Source organism: Pelodiscus sinensis, chromosome 6 (assembly GCF_049634645.1).
Source record: "Pelodiscus sinensis isolate JC-2024 chromosome 6, ASM4963464v1, whole genome shotgun sequence".
Classification (NCBI taxonomy): Eukaryota; Metazoa; Chordata; order Testudines; family Trionychidae; genus Pelodiscus; species Pelodiscus sinensis.
In genome coordinates this window covers 57,070,945-57,084,198 of record NC_134716.1, presented here as the reverse complement: position 1 = coordinate 57,084,198, position 13,254 = coordinate 57,070,945, and the positions used below count along the sequence as shown (strand labels likewise).

Sequence of the window (13,254 nt, the reverse complement as noted above, 5' to 3'; positions counted from 1 at the left end):
TGTCGACAAAACGCGGTAGTCTAGACGTACCCTGAGGACCCATCTCATCACAATCACTTGGTTTCTGGCAGGAGACAGTAGGTCATCTGAATCTGATGTCTAACTACCACCTCTTTTCAACACTTCAGTTGTAGCAGAGTCTGCCTCAAACCACACCATAGCTTCCTAGTGCTTGAGTCCATGATAGGCACTAAACCTAAAAGACAGGTTTCACCTCCAAAATCGGGGGTTTTCTGGCAGCTGTGGGGTGGGGGGCAGTGGGTAGGAGGGAGCTGGGAAGACCCAGACTGGCCAGAGAAGGAGATGCAACCCCAGTGGTGGGGCGTGGGGGGAGGCAGCAGCTGTTGACCCCTGCTGGACAGGGGCAGGGGCAGAGCCTGCAGTGGAGCTGATGGTCAGCAGGTGAGTTTTGACCTTCCCTCATCTGGCAAACTCTCTGGTTCAGGACCACTCAAGTCCCAAGGGTTCCAGACCAGAGAGGTCTAACCTGTACAAAGAATTTTTCATATAATATCCAATAAATAATTATGTATTTCTGAACGTTTTAATTATCTATGTTGCTGCATTTTTTTGAACTATCAAATTAATGTTTTTAATTACTTTATAGAATGGCTTCCCAAGTTCATCTAATGAAATTTTCACCCGATGGAGAATTCTTTGCTACTGCAGGAAAGGTAAATTAACTTTGGTATGTCAGAATTACCTTTCTTTAGAAAGGTTATGAAATACAGAACTTGACTATATCCTTTTTTTGAAAAATGGGATAAATAATATTTTTTCTTTATAATTCAGAACATCCGTAACTTCCAAAAATTCTTTTATGTATCTTCTAATGCTGGTTAGTGACTACTTTGAGTAATTGAAAGGGCTAAAATTCAGAAAGGAAAACCTATAGACTCAGTTCTAGCAGAGTACTACAGGTTGGACCTCCCTGGTGCAGCACCCTTGGGACCTTACTGGTACTGGATGAGGGATTTGCCAGACGAGGGGAGGTCATTTTTGGACCCCTGCCACTAGCCCTGCTGGCCTCCTAGCCGGCTTTCCACCTCCTGCTGCCCCTCTGATCCCCTATGCAGCCATCACTGCCTGACTCGCCGGGCAGCCCGGCGCTGGCATTCCAGGCAGCAATGCACACCCTGCACTGGGTCTCTGGACAGCTGTGCATGCTGCAGCTCTCTGGGTAGGTGCATGTGCGCTGTGCTCTGAGGGTCTCAGCTCTTCTGGACAGCCACATGCTGGGTCTTCGAGCCCCACTACCATGTGTTGGACAGCCCCACTGTCAGGTCTCTGCAGACAGCCCACTGCCCTGCTGGCCCTTCAGGGATCCTTACTGATGGCCTTCCACCGGATTCTCTGGTTTTGCAACATCCATGCTAGACCATGGATATTGCCAGGCTAGAGAATTCCAGTTGAGAGTTTTGACCTGTACATTTGTTTTGGTTATGAGTAGATAATAGTTCAGTGCCAAAACAAAACATTAAGAAGTAAATGGTCTGTACCAGAGCAGAAGGCCTGTAAAATGAAAATTAGATGTGTTTGCTTACTAAAAATTAAGGGAAATATTGAAGTCTTTCTTAACGTTTAAAAATACTCGCGAGGAGAGACTGATGTGTTAACATGAGAGAGGACCCCCTGTTAGGCCATCTGTTACACACAAAGTATCTGTTTATCCTATTAAAAATATAGTCTTTCTAGAAGATGGCTTAGCAATGAGAGTGTCAAACACTCAAAACACTAAAACTTTTGTTTGACAAGCATTAAATCCTCTGGTTTTTAAGAGTGCCTTCATGGAAACTTATGCCTGTGTGGTCATTATCTCCTAAGAGTTATCCATGTTAGTACGAAATGTTTGTGGCAGCATACAAATTTAGCTTCGCAAACTTGGTAGCAAACAAAGTCCAGCTACAGAAGTATTGATCTGCTGCAGCAGCTTAAAGACTTAAACCCTACCATGTTTTCCCATTTCTAATAGTGCTGATCAGGTAATCTGACAACTTTGGGGAAGTCTTAGAGGTCTAGCTATTTTAGCCTATATCTGCAAAAACAACCAAGAATTCTGTGGCATCTTAGGGTATGTCTAGACTACAGGCTTTTGTCGACAGAAGTTTTGTCTACAGATAATGTCAACAAAGCTTCTGTTGACAAAGAACGTCTAGACTACATCCAGTTCTCTCAACAAAGCAAGCCACTTTGTCGACCTGACAGTATAGGTGAAAAGGACACTGTAGATGCAATAACACCTTCTGTCGTCAAAAGGCATTATTCCTCGTAGAATGAGGTTTACAGCCATTGACAAAACTGCTGAGTTCTGTCGACGTTATGTCGACAGAACTCAGCAGCAGTGTAGACGCAGGTATAGTTTTGTCGACAAAAGTCCACTTCTTTTTTTTTTTTTTTTTTGACAAAACCCTGTAGTCTACCCTTAGAGACTAATAGATTTATTAGGACATGAGCTTTCATGAGTAAAAGCCATTTCATCAGATGAATTGGGGTGGTGTTACAGGCACAGGAATATATGTAAGGAAGAATTTGCTTATGTTAATGAAGCTAATCAAGCCAGGGTGAAAGTGGGTTATTAACTGTGGCATGTTGCAATCCTTCTGATATACTAGTTGATTTACTGTGACAAAAGCTTTTTATGTACACATTGTGACTGAAGGAATTCAATATATACATGTCGCATTGCAAATTCAAAGAACTGAAGGGGAGAAGCTAGTTGTTACAACCAATATGAGGTGAATAATTACTATTGGAGACTTGACCATAAATAGCCTAGTTCCTTATGTAAGTGCAGAATATTTTAAATCTTAATCCTTTTATATGCTTTCTCTTTTCTTTCTTTATACTTTTTAGTTACCTTGGAGAATATCTCAACTAGAAGAATTGGGTCATCATAAATTGTTTGATTCCTTCTTTCTCGTACCAGATTCTGAGTAGGGATATTTGATGCTAGAAATACTGTGTGCGCACAAAATGCTTCATGGTAGTTGAATCTTTAAGGAACTACTTACTGATAATCCAAAAAACTGAATATGAAAGTTATCTTAGTTTTGTTTTAGATCATCCCATAATGATAAATGTATGTGTGTTCCCATGCATAAAATGAAATGTCCCTTGCGGGGCACAAGTTCTGGAAGTAGGTATCTTTCCCACACTGTGGGCTTAATTCTGAGTAGGCTGACCTGTCATGAATTGTGCTTTGCAATAATTCATATTCCTGGTGTTCAAAGTAGATGTCCTTTTGGTCACTTCTGTGAAATAAGCTGATAAAAATGACACCACTTGGTCACTACAATAATTTGGCTTCAAATCAAGGGTAGTTCTGATGAGTTGAGACTGTCACTGATAGAGTAGAGAAGAAGGATCTTGTCTTACATAGACATAATAGACAGTATACTCTAATTTTTGTTTGAGTCTTGAGGTTTTTCCATCATCAGCATTTCTTCTCTTGTTTCGGCTCCTCTTCCATAGATCTTCTGAGAATAAATGATCTGTAGGGATGAGGAGAGGGTTTGTTCTAGGGATGCTAGATACCGTATAATTGAATAGTTATGTAACTGCATGTAACCTTAGTGGTTACATGACTATTCAATAGCCTCAGAGCGGGGCTGGCAGCCAGCGTGCTCCTGGCTCCAGTCCTAGGGAGCCCTGCCACCCCAAGCTGCTGCCTCTGTATCAGCCAATTGAAAAAACAGCTCCCCATGCAGACCAGTTGCTTGCTGCCCCATGTTGCTGTCTCTGATACAGAGCTGCCAGCAGACACAAGGGGTCTGAGCTCCCAACAGACAGAGGCTGGTTGGCGGCAGCAGCCCCTTTCCACAAGGAGTCAGAGCTCCCAGTGGACAGAGACTGCTCGATGGCAGCAACCCCTCTTCATGAGGGATCTGAGCTTCTTGCGGACAGAAGATTCTCCACGGCAGCAGCCTCTGTCTGTGGGGAGCTTGGTCCCTCTGTGAACAAGCTGCTGCCACGGACTAGCCTCTGTCCACGGCGGGGCTCATGTTTGCTGCAGAGAGAGACTGCTCCATAGGATGCAGAGCAGCCCCTCTCTGTGAGGAGCTCAGATCCACGGAACTGGTGCTGGGGGGAACTGGCTTTTAAGATGCAGAAGCAGCAAGGGGGGAGTGTGTGTGTAGTCGACAAGATGAGCAGATAACTCCAGGCTTATCAGTTAAACATGCTGTTTGTATGCTTCAGAGAGGGGTAGCTGAGTTAGTTTATAACTGGAAAAACTTAAAAAAACAGCAAATAATCTTGTAGCACTTTAAAGAGTAACAAAACAGGTAGATGCTATTATGAGCTTTCATGGGTACAACCCATTACTTCAGGTGAATGGAGTTATTAAAGGTCCATTTTTTAAATAAATAGGAGAGTGGGGAAAGAAGGGGGGGGAAGGAAAGAAATAGTCAGTTAGTCTCCATGCTACCTGAAGCTGATAGAGAAGGTGCAACTTGTTATAAAATACCCTTTTTTTATGTCATTAGGGTGGGCAATGTAGTGGACAATCCAGGCAATGTCTTAATTCATATCTTTGTGATAAGAATCAAACCTGTAAATGAAGTTGAATTCTAAGGCTTCCTGTGTATTTGGCTTGTGGAATTGGCCTGAAAGAGTATGATGACTTTGAAATCCATTAATGAGTGTTTGTGTGTGTTTTCTCAAGTCAGTGGCCTATATTCTGCTGTTTACGAAAACTGAAACTGACAGAATATTTCTAGCAGCTCCTTCAGGAATTCTGTCTAGTTTTGATGTTGAGACAACCAAGATGAGGTGGGGACTTGACACTAGCAAAACTGATTAAAGACAAGACTACACTATCATGTCAGTATGACATGATACAAGTATAACTTGTATCTTCAGGTCTGCAGCATAGATATGGGTATCCACATAGCACCTCAGTATGCCAACATCTTTATGGCTGACCTTGAACAACATTTCCTCAGCTCTCGCCCCCTAACACTCTTCTCTACTTACGCTACATCGATAACATCTTCATCATATGAGCCCACAGAAAAGAGACTCTTGAAGAACTTCACAAGGATTTCAACAACTTCCACTCCACCATCAACCTCAACCTTGACCAGTCCACATGGGAAATCCACTTCCTTGAAACTACAGTGCAATTAAATGATGGACAGATTTCCACCACCCTATACTGGAAACCTGCCAGCCACTATGCTTACCTTTATGCCTCCAGCTTCCATCCCAGACACATTTCTCAGTCTGTTGTATACAGCCAAGCCCTAAGATACAACAGGATTTGCTCCGATCCCACAGACAGAGACAAACACCTATAGGATCTTTATAGAGCATTCCTAAAACTGAAATACCCACCCGGAGAAGTGGAAAAAACAGATTCAGAGCCAAAAAAGTACCCAGACATGAACTACTTCAAGACAGACCCAGAAGAGAAAGTATCAGAATTCCACTTGTCATTACCTACAGTGCTCAACTTAAACCCTTCCAACGCATTATATGCAATCTGCAACCCATCTTGGAAAATGATTCCTCACTGTCAGAGGCCTTGAGGGAAAGACCTATTCTCACTTACAGACAATCCCCCCAACCTGAAACAAATTATTTCCAGTAACCATGCTACACAGCTACATCATCAGCATCCAGGAACCCAGCCTCATAATTAACCCCAGTGCCATCTCTGCCCTCATATTTATACAAGTGAATTCATCACTGGACCCAGCCACATCAGTCACCAAATCAGAGGCTCATTGAATTGCACATCCACTAATGTGATCTATGCCAGCAATGCCCCACTGCAATATAAATATATAGGACAAACTGGACAGTGCCTACAGGAAAGAATCAATAGACACACATCAGATTTCGGTAAAGGGAACATACAGAAACCTTTTGGTGAACACTTTAATCTGCCCAGTCACTCATTAAGAGATCTTTAAGTTGCAGTTTTGTTACAGACCATTTCCACAAGTCAAATACACAGGGAAGTGTTGAAACTGCAATTCATTGACAAGTTTAATTCTCATGCCAATGGTTTGACTCCAGATACCAGATGGCTGGGACATTAGCACCCTGCCAAAAAATGAAGGTGCCACTGGTTCTTTGTGTAGATTCTGGTGTTCTTCCTCTCTAAATGCTAACTAATGATCCTTATCTGCTTCCTTTATCCGGTCTTTATAGATCCAGTTTTGCTTGTTACATACCAGCTCGGTTTTCCCTTTGATATTTATATACCCACTGCCTCTTTTTGTCCCTCTTCCTCCCCCCCCCATTTAATTTTGGTTCTGGACATCCAACACTCCCACGATCTGAAGAAGTGGGCTGTGCCCTCGAAAGCTCATACCATCTACATGTTTTGTTACTCTTTAAAGTGCTAGGACACTATTTGTTGTTTTTAAGTTTATAGTATAGTAAGTAAGTCACTCAGCATTATGAATAAGACACCTATTTGAGTGTTATAAATTACATCAGCTAAGAACCAGTGTGAACAATGCTATCTCTGTGGGAGAATGTCTGCTGACTTTTCAGGGAGGTGGATTTATTATGCTGACAGAAGAGCGCTTTCTTGTCAGCAATAGCATATCTTCCCCAGAAGTGTGGCTGTGCAAAGTAGCATTTCTAGTTTTGAATAGGAGATTAGACAGTGATTATTTGAATAGTTGTGTAACTGCATAAAGTATTATCAGTTACACAACTATTCAGTAGTATCCAGACGCTGAGTCAGGAGCCAGTGCGCTCCCAGCCCCGCTCCTGGGGAGCCCCCTGCCAACCTGCACTACTGTTCCAGTCCCCACCAGATAACCTATTAACCTTTCACATCCCTACTGATCAACTCCTTTCATTTTCATTTTTAGATTGAAAGATTTTTTTTTCTATTTTTTCAACTCCCATTTGGCTTCTCAGCTTATGCACATGTAAGAGAACTAAATTAGTGGAATAAATTGAAAGGAAGAAAATAACACCTGCATGAGATGTTACTGTTGTCAAAAGGTAGTTAGCACTTAAACTGTGGTTCCAGATACTTCTACCAGTTCTGTAGTTGGGCTTTCTTTGAAACTTCAGCAGCAAATACATTGCTTGAATATTATATTTGTATTTTATGCATATTATTTTGTCATTTTAAATTAAATTTTAATACGTAAAGAGGGTTTTATTTAAATACTCCAGTTTTTAAATTGAAAAAAGTATTCACCCTGGATTTTCTACTAGGGAAGCTTTTTTAAACTTCTTTTTGTTTTCCTCCTTCCTGCTCAGGATGACTGTCTTGTAAAAGTGTGGTATAATACAGATAGCTGGCGATCTGCAGTAACTCCTCAAAGTTCAAGTCCACAGAAACAATCACAAGATGTTGATTTTTCATTTGTTTACTTGGCCCATCCTCGATCTGTAAATGGGTTTTCATGGAGGAAGACAAGCAAGTACATGCCAAGGTCAGTAGCTTAACTCCTTGTAAATTGTTGTTAAATACCTGATAAACATTCTCTCTAAAGTTTATAGTAGGTGTCATTTTTAAAACCCACTATAGCTGTTCTTCCCTGAAGACCTTGTTTTAAGTCCAATTTTCTGCTAAACTGTGGCTGCTCTGCTACTTCAGTATTTAAAACAAGCTGCCTTATACGCCTCATGTTTGTATATTCTGAAGAGGTTCTTACATGCCCTCTTCACCAAAGTATGAGCACCTCATGTGAGTAAAAACTGTTACTTCCTATTACTCTGACAGCAAAAGCCATACAGGCAGTCCCCGGGTTACATGGATCCGACTTACATCGGATCCCTACTTACAAACGGGGTGAGGCAACGCCACAATAGCTGCTTCCCCCCAGCAGACCAGGGAGACGCCAAGCTAGTGTCTTCCCCCCCCCCCCCCCCCCCCCCGCAGCAGACCAGGGAGACGCGGAGCGGCTTTTCTCAGCAGACACCTCAGCTTGAGAATAAAGGACTGAGGGAAGTGAGGTGTGGGAGAATAAAACTGAGCTCTGGAGAAATGTTTGGCTAGAGTTTCCCCTACAATATGTACCAGTTCCGACTTACATACAAATTCAACTTAAGAACAAACCTACAGTCCCTATCTTGTACGTAACCCGGGGGCTGCCTGTACTTGTGTTTTTTTAAGACATGAGGGTGGAAAAGTCTGGGGTGAAGAGAGAGTTTTGCATTTTGCTATGGACAAGAATTCCTTCTTTTTATCCAGACTTGAACAGTTTTATACCACTGTTTAGGGCTTCACAAGCAGATCTGGAGAATATTCTCACTTCTGCAGTACAGTGTGTGTCCACCAGTATTGTTACGCTTATAAGAAGCACACGGGATCTTTTTCAGGGGGATAAGGCAATACACCGCATTTATTGATAATACAACAAAGTAGCATATGCATTTACCCCCCCCCCCCCACACACACACACGTACACACACACACACACCCTGCTGATGGAATAGTTACCAGACTGTTGGTCGGCCCAACCTGTTGGCCAGAGATGTCAGGTGCGAGGTAGGAGCCAGGTTCATGTCTGTCCGGACTGATGCCCCTCCTGGTCTTGATCTTAGCAGGACAGAATCCGAAGAACCATACAAGACACCCCATCTTCTATAGGATTTTCCTTCCATGCAAGTCTATGCATTTTGCCTTGTTAGGCCGTAATTAGTCATTCAGCATCACAATCAGTCTTCCTATGATATGCTTATTGGGAAGAAGTTGTTCTCAGTCATCTGATATCGGTATGCTGATGACCCCTCAGAGGTGTTGTCTTTATGGTGAAGGTTGTGATTGGTTTCCTATCAAGGGGTGCTTGCCTTTAGCTTCAGGGTTTATCAGTCTGTGCTTTCTGAGTTCTTTCACTTAGTTGATAATTATTTGGTGCTTCTCAGTCTTCAGCCCCTCCTCTGACAATTTGAACATGCAGTGGCCTTCACACTTATCTTTCCTAATACATTCTCTCTCTCATTCACGCAAACAATACATTTACAGAATTGTAGCATGGAACAAAGGGGTTCTTACATGCCACTTTAACAAAGTTACAAAGTCTTTCAACATTAAACTTCTTTCTATCTACTACAAGGCTATTTCTAACACTAATATCACTATGTATTACAAAATTCCATCCCTTTACTTTAACATGCTAACATCAAACAGAACTGGAACTAAGTTTAAGCTGCTTGGCCCTGTGTGAGGCCTACATCTTGTATTTAAGTTTAATCCAAACTTTTGCTATAACATACAGTAGAGTCCCTATCATCCGACCTAAACGGGACCGACACATGGTCGGATTACCGAATATGTCAGATGATACAGACTCTACTGCAGAGAGCAAGAGAACAGCTGATGCCGCTCCTGCCGGGGATGCCACTTCTGCCGGCATCAGCTGTTCCCTTGCTTTCTAAAAGAAGCTGCTGCCGCTGCTGCCGGGACACTTCCAGGCAGGTGGAGCAGCAGCAGCAACTTCTCCTAGGCATCAGTTGTTCCCTTGCTTTCCAGGAGAAGCTGCCGCTCCTGCCTGGAAGCGTCCTGGCAGCAGCAGCTTTTCCTAGAGAGCGGCGGGGCAGCAAGCGGGGGGCTGTCCCCGAGAGCTGCAGGGTCGGATAAAGCGGAGTGTCAGATTACCGGGTGTTGGTTATCCATTCCAGTGCTACAGTAGTTAAGCACTCTTATCAAAATATCCATTCATGCTCTGTGTTTTGCACTTCCTCTCTTTCTGGCCTTTCAGAATCTGATTATGACAAAACTCGTATTTGTGTGTGGTGTCCTTGCTCATATATGCAAATACTGTTACCTTACTGTGTGTGGAAGACCCTCACTGGTCTCCATTTATTTGAGTATCCAGTACAAAATCGAAATCCTACCCTGAACTGAAGGCACAACATACCATGGTGGCTGGCACATTAGGACCTGAATAAAATTGTCATTCACACTGAATCCCAGTTTCCTTCTGCCTGTGTCATACATATGTATTTTAATAATGCTAAATGTAAATGGATACATGTAGGATCAAAGAATGTGGAATTATAGGACTATCCTGGCAAGGAATGACTTTGACAACGCTTTGAGGGTTGTGTTGGAAAGTTACAGCCCTATGAAATATGTTTAATTGTATATTTTTTGTATTCTGATTTAATTTTTGCCATTAAAAAAAACAAATTCCATCTTGATGGGTTTTAATCTAAATTGTTTGATATATTGACGATGATTAAGTGGCCTCCTTATAAATGCAAAAAATGTTCAGAATTGGATTGTAATGGGAAAAACTGATCTTACAATTTAAACAGAACCATAATGTGGATTACAATATACCGTAAAAGTAACATATTTTAAATCACTTTTTAAAGTAGCACTCTAAAAATGTGACCAAACAGATATTGCTGAAGAGTTACACAAGAAGTCTACAGAGATGCTTGTGGTGAATGTGTTGGCTCTCTAGCGCTAAGCAAAGCACTCACCATTGTGAATACTTGTTCAGATAGCAGCTAGCAGCAACAATTCCTGTTCCAGAGGCTGTGATCCAAGACAGCTTGACACTCAATTGCAATTCCACGTAGCACAGCCCATGCAGCTCACCCTGCCTGCCTTTTCTTTCAGCCCTAGTGCTGGGGAGAGCAGGAATCCACATTAATGTTTTAGTTCTGTCTGTGTTCTGGTTAATATAGATTTCATAGAGCCCTAGACAATCAGCTGAACGTGAGTTCCCAGTGTAACAACGTGGCCAAATGAGCTAATGCGATTCTGGGATGTATGAAGAGAGGTGGGGACATGTCCTTACCAGTTGGGAGAGACTCACTGCTCTGTCCCAGCAGGGAGCTGCTGCTGTTGTTGAGGGAGAAATGTTCCTCCCCCAGCCAGGCAGCTCTGTGCACAAGTCCTGCGCCCCTGGTTAGGCATGGCTTATTAAGCAGCTGTGGGGCTGTGCTGCTGCACAGCTTAGAGGGAACACTGTTCACTACATTTGTGATCAGACTACTATCAGATACTGTACTTCCAGGGTAAACAGTCATCAGCTCTCTTTTACTCTTGCTCATCAATCACATATCCACCAGCATTAACATCATTTTCTTTTATTGCTATGAGCTTGTATTCTACATACTGACATGAAATCCCATTGTAGCACCTTCTGCTTTTATACTCACAAATAGCCTTTTCATTCCATCCTCAATGTGACTATATTACCTGCAAAACCTAAGTTTCCTGTCCACACAATACTGGTGTCTTCAGCAGCTATTACTGCCACTTTCAACACAAAATCCGTAGACTATGCAGAAAAGGTCTGGGGTTAGTATGTAACTCCTTCTGTCAGCAACAATCTTAAACCATTACATGTCTCCACTGTCTATCCTGGTACAGCCCCTTGTCACACAAAGCATTCATTAAAATAACCATCTTTGTTGTCCTTTATTGGCTTTTTCTGAAGCCCTGTAGATCAGTTATGAATGAGTGCAACTGCAGCAGTCTAAGACCCTTCACAACTGTGTTCTCCTAATTCTATGTCTGATGTTGCCCTCCATTTCCTATGCTCTATGAACGCCAGCTTTAATTACCCACTTGAATTACACATACACAGGATACCACTGCTTCAATACCAAATGTCCTCCAAAAAGCTACTATATTGGCACTTGTAAAATTTATCATCAGAACATTTTTTTACTGTCATGCCTAGAGGAATTTGCCATCTGATGTTTTTTGTGTGTGGATGTGTGTACACAAAATAATACCTATTACTGTTTCCCTATCAACTGTGACCTGAATCACCAAAGTATGCCCACAGACTAGAGATATAACCACAACATGTTCCTATATCATTTGTTACATCCCCTTGTAGTGTCTATTAAACTAAATTGTAAGCCTACCTGTAAGAGAACTTGAATGTCCTGTATAGGTTTTACAACGCCTAGCATAATGGGGTTCTGATCTTGATTGGGATTCCTTAATGCTATTATAATGCAAATAATGTCTAAGCATGGAAGTGGTCCTATTCATTGTATAATCATGCTGTATGGCTTTGGCCATGTTTTTGCACAAGCTTATCTATGTCCAAATTTTCATATCTATAAAATAAGCATACCTACCTATCTAGCTTACAAGAGAATGCTGAGGATTGTTTATTAATATTTGTAGAATGCTTGAAAGTAACAAAACCATATAAAATACTGTATCAATGTACAGTTTACTTTTTTTATCTAAATGGATAGTATTCTGTGTTGGAACTAAAGAACAGATATTTCATAATTACATAAATGTAAGTTTGAGGTTGCAGAAAGCACATAAGGGATGAGTTCATGACTTTTCGCTAAACTTTAATATTTAAAATAATTGCACCAATATGTCTATTTCCGGTTCCAACATTTCACCTATTTTCTGGGTTTATTAGGTTAATTAAAGAATTTCACTTTGCACTTTTATATGCAGTCTAAGTTAGTGTCATGCACAATTCTGTCATTTTTTTGGTGAGCATTTGGATGCTCAGAATATGATTCTTCAACCTATCTAAAACTTTCTTTCAGTGGTGCTGTATGCAATGTACTGTTGACTTGCTGTAAGGATAATGTATGCCGTCTCTGGGCAGAGACTTTGTTACCCAATGACAGTTTATCATGCGCTGGTGGATACAACCATTGGACTGAACCAGTGAACTTAACAAATAACTTCAAAAGAAATGCTTCTAGTAAGGAACGAATGCAAAATGCTTTAGAGGTGAGAGCTGTTGGATAGTACTTGTCAACTTACAAAACCACATCTTTTTTTGTATTTAATTTATTTGCATAGTTCTGTGAATAATTTGTTTTATACTATCTTTGGAAAGAGCATTGAAAAAACATAGGCTTGAGGGTAACTTTTAGAATGAAGTAAAACTTATTTTCTTCAACTATCCACAGTATTCTCTTAGTTAATTTTTCAGCTACTATAACTTTCAGTGTGCATGTCAGCTTTGAAAATGAGCTATTTTAAAAAATCGAATAGTTGCAGATAGCTGGGCATCTCTGAGGGTATTAGTCACATAAATGGAGAGAGAACATATTGAGTAAAGACATGTAAAATACAGAAGTTTGAATTGTCTTAATATCTGCATGTGATAGCTGGGCTTGAACATGTGTCAGGATCACAGTTCCTTGCACAATAGCCCTCCAGACCTGAATGTAGGGAACAGGGATTTTAGGAGAATGATTACTACATCTAAGCTAGTGGTTATGGCTTAAGTGAGTAGGTAGGATTCTGTGGTCTGCAGTGTGCAGGAGCTCAGGCAAGATGTTCATGGTGGGCCCTTTTAGCTTTAGAGTCTGAGTCTGACATTGTGC

At 41.5% G+C, this 13,254-nt stretch overlaps 1 protein-coding gene across 6 annotated transcripts in view; it reads left to right on the top strand.

Moving 5' to 3' along the window:
• DMXL1 (Dmx like 1) overlaps positions 1-13,254 on the top strand; it is a 136,172-nt gene that overhangs the window by 33,144 nt on the left and 89,774 nt on the right. For 4 of the 6 annotated variants that reach the window (XM_006134494.3, XM_006134492.4, XM_075931962.1 and 1 more), the window contains exons 6-8: positions 608-674; positions 7,231-7,406; positions 12,463-12,652. In XM_006134494.3, the coding sequence (XP_006134556.1) occupies positions 608-674; positions 7,231-7,406; positions 12,463-12,652 (433 nt within the window). Of the gene's footprint in view, positions 1-607; positions 689-7,230; positions 7,407-12,462; positions 12,653-13,254 lie in introns of all 6 variants that reach the window. The other 2 variants (XM_075931963.1, XM_075931964.1) reach the window with 2 other exon arrangements.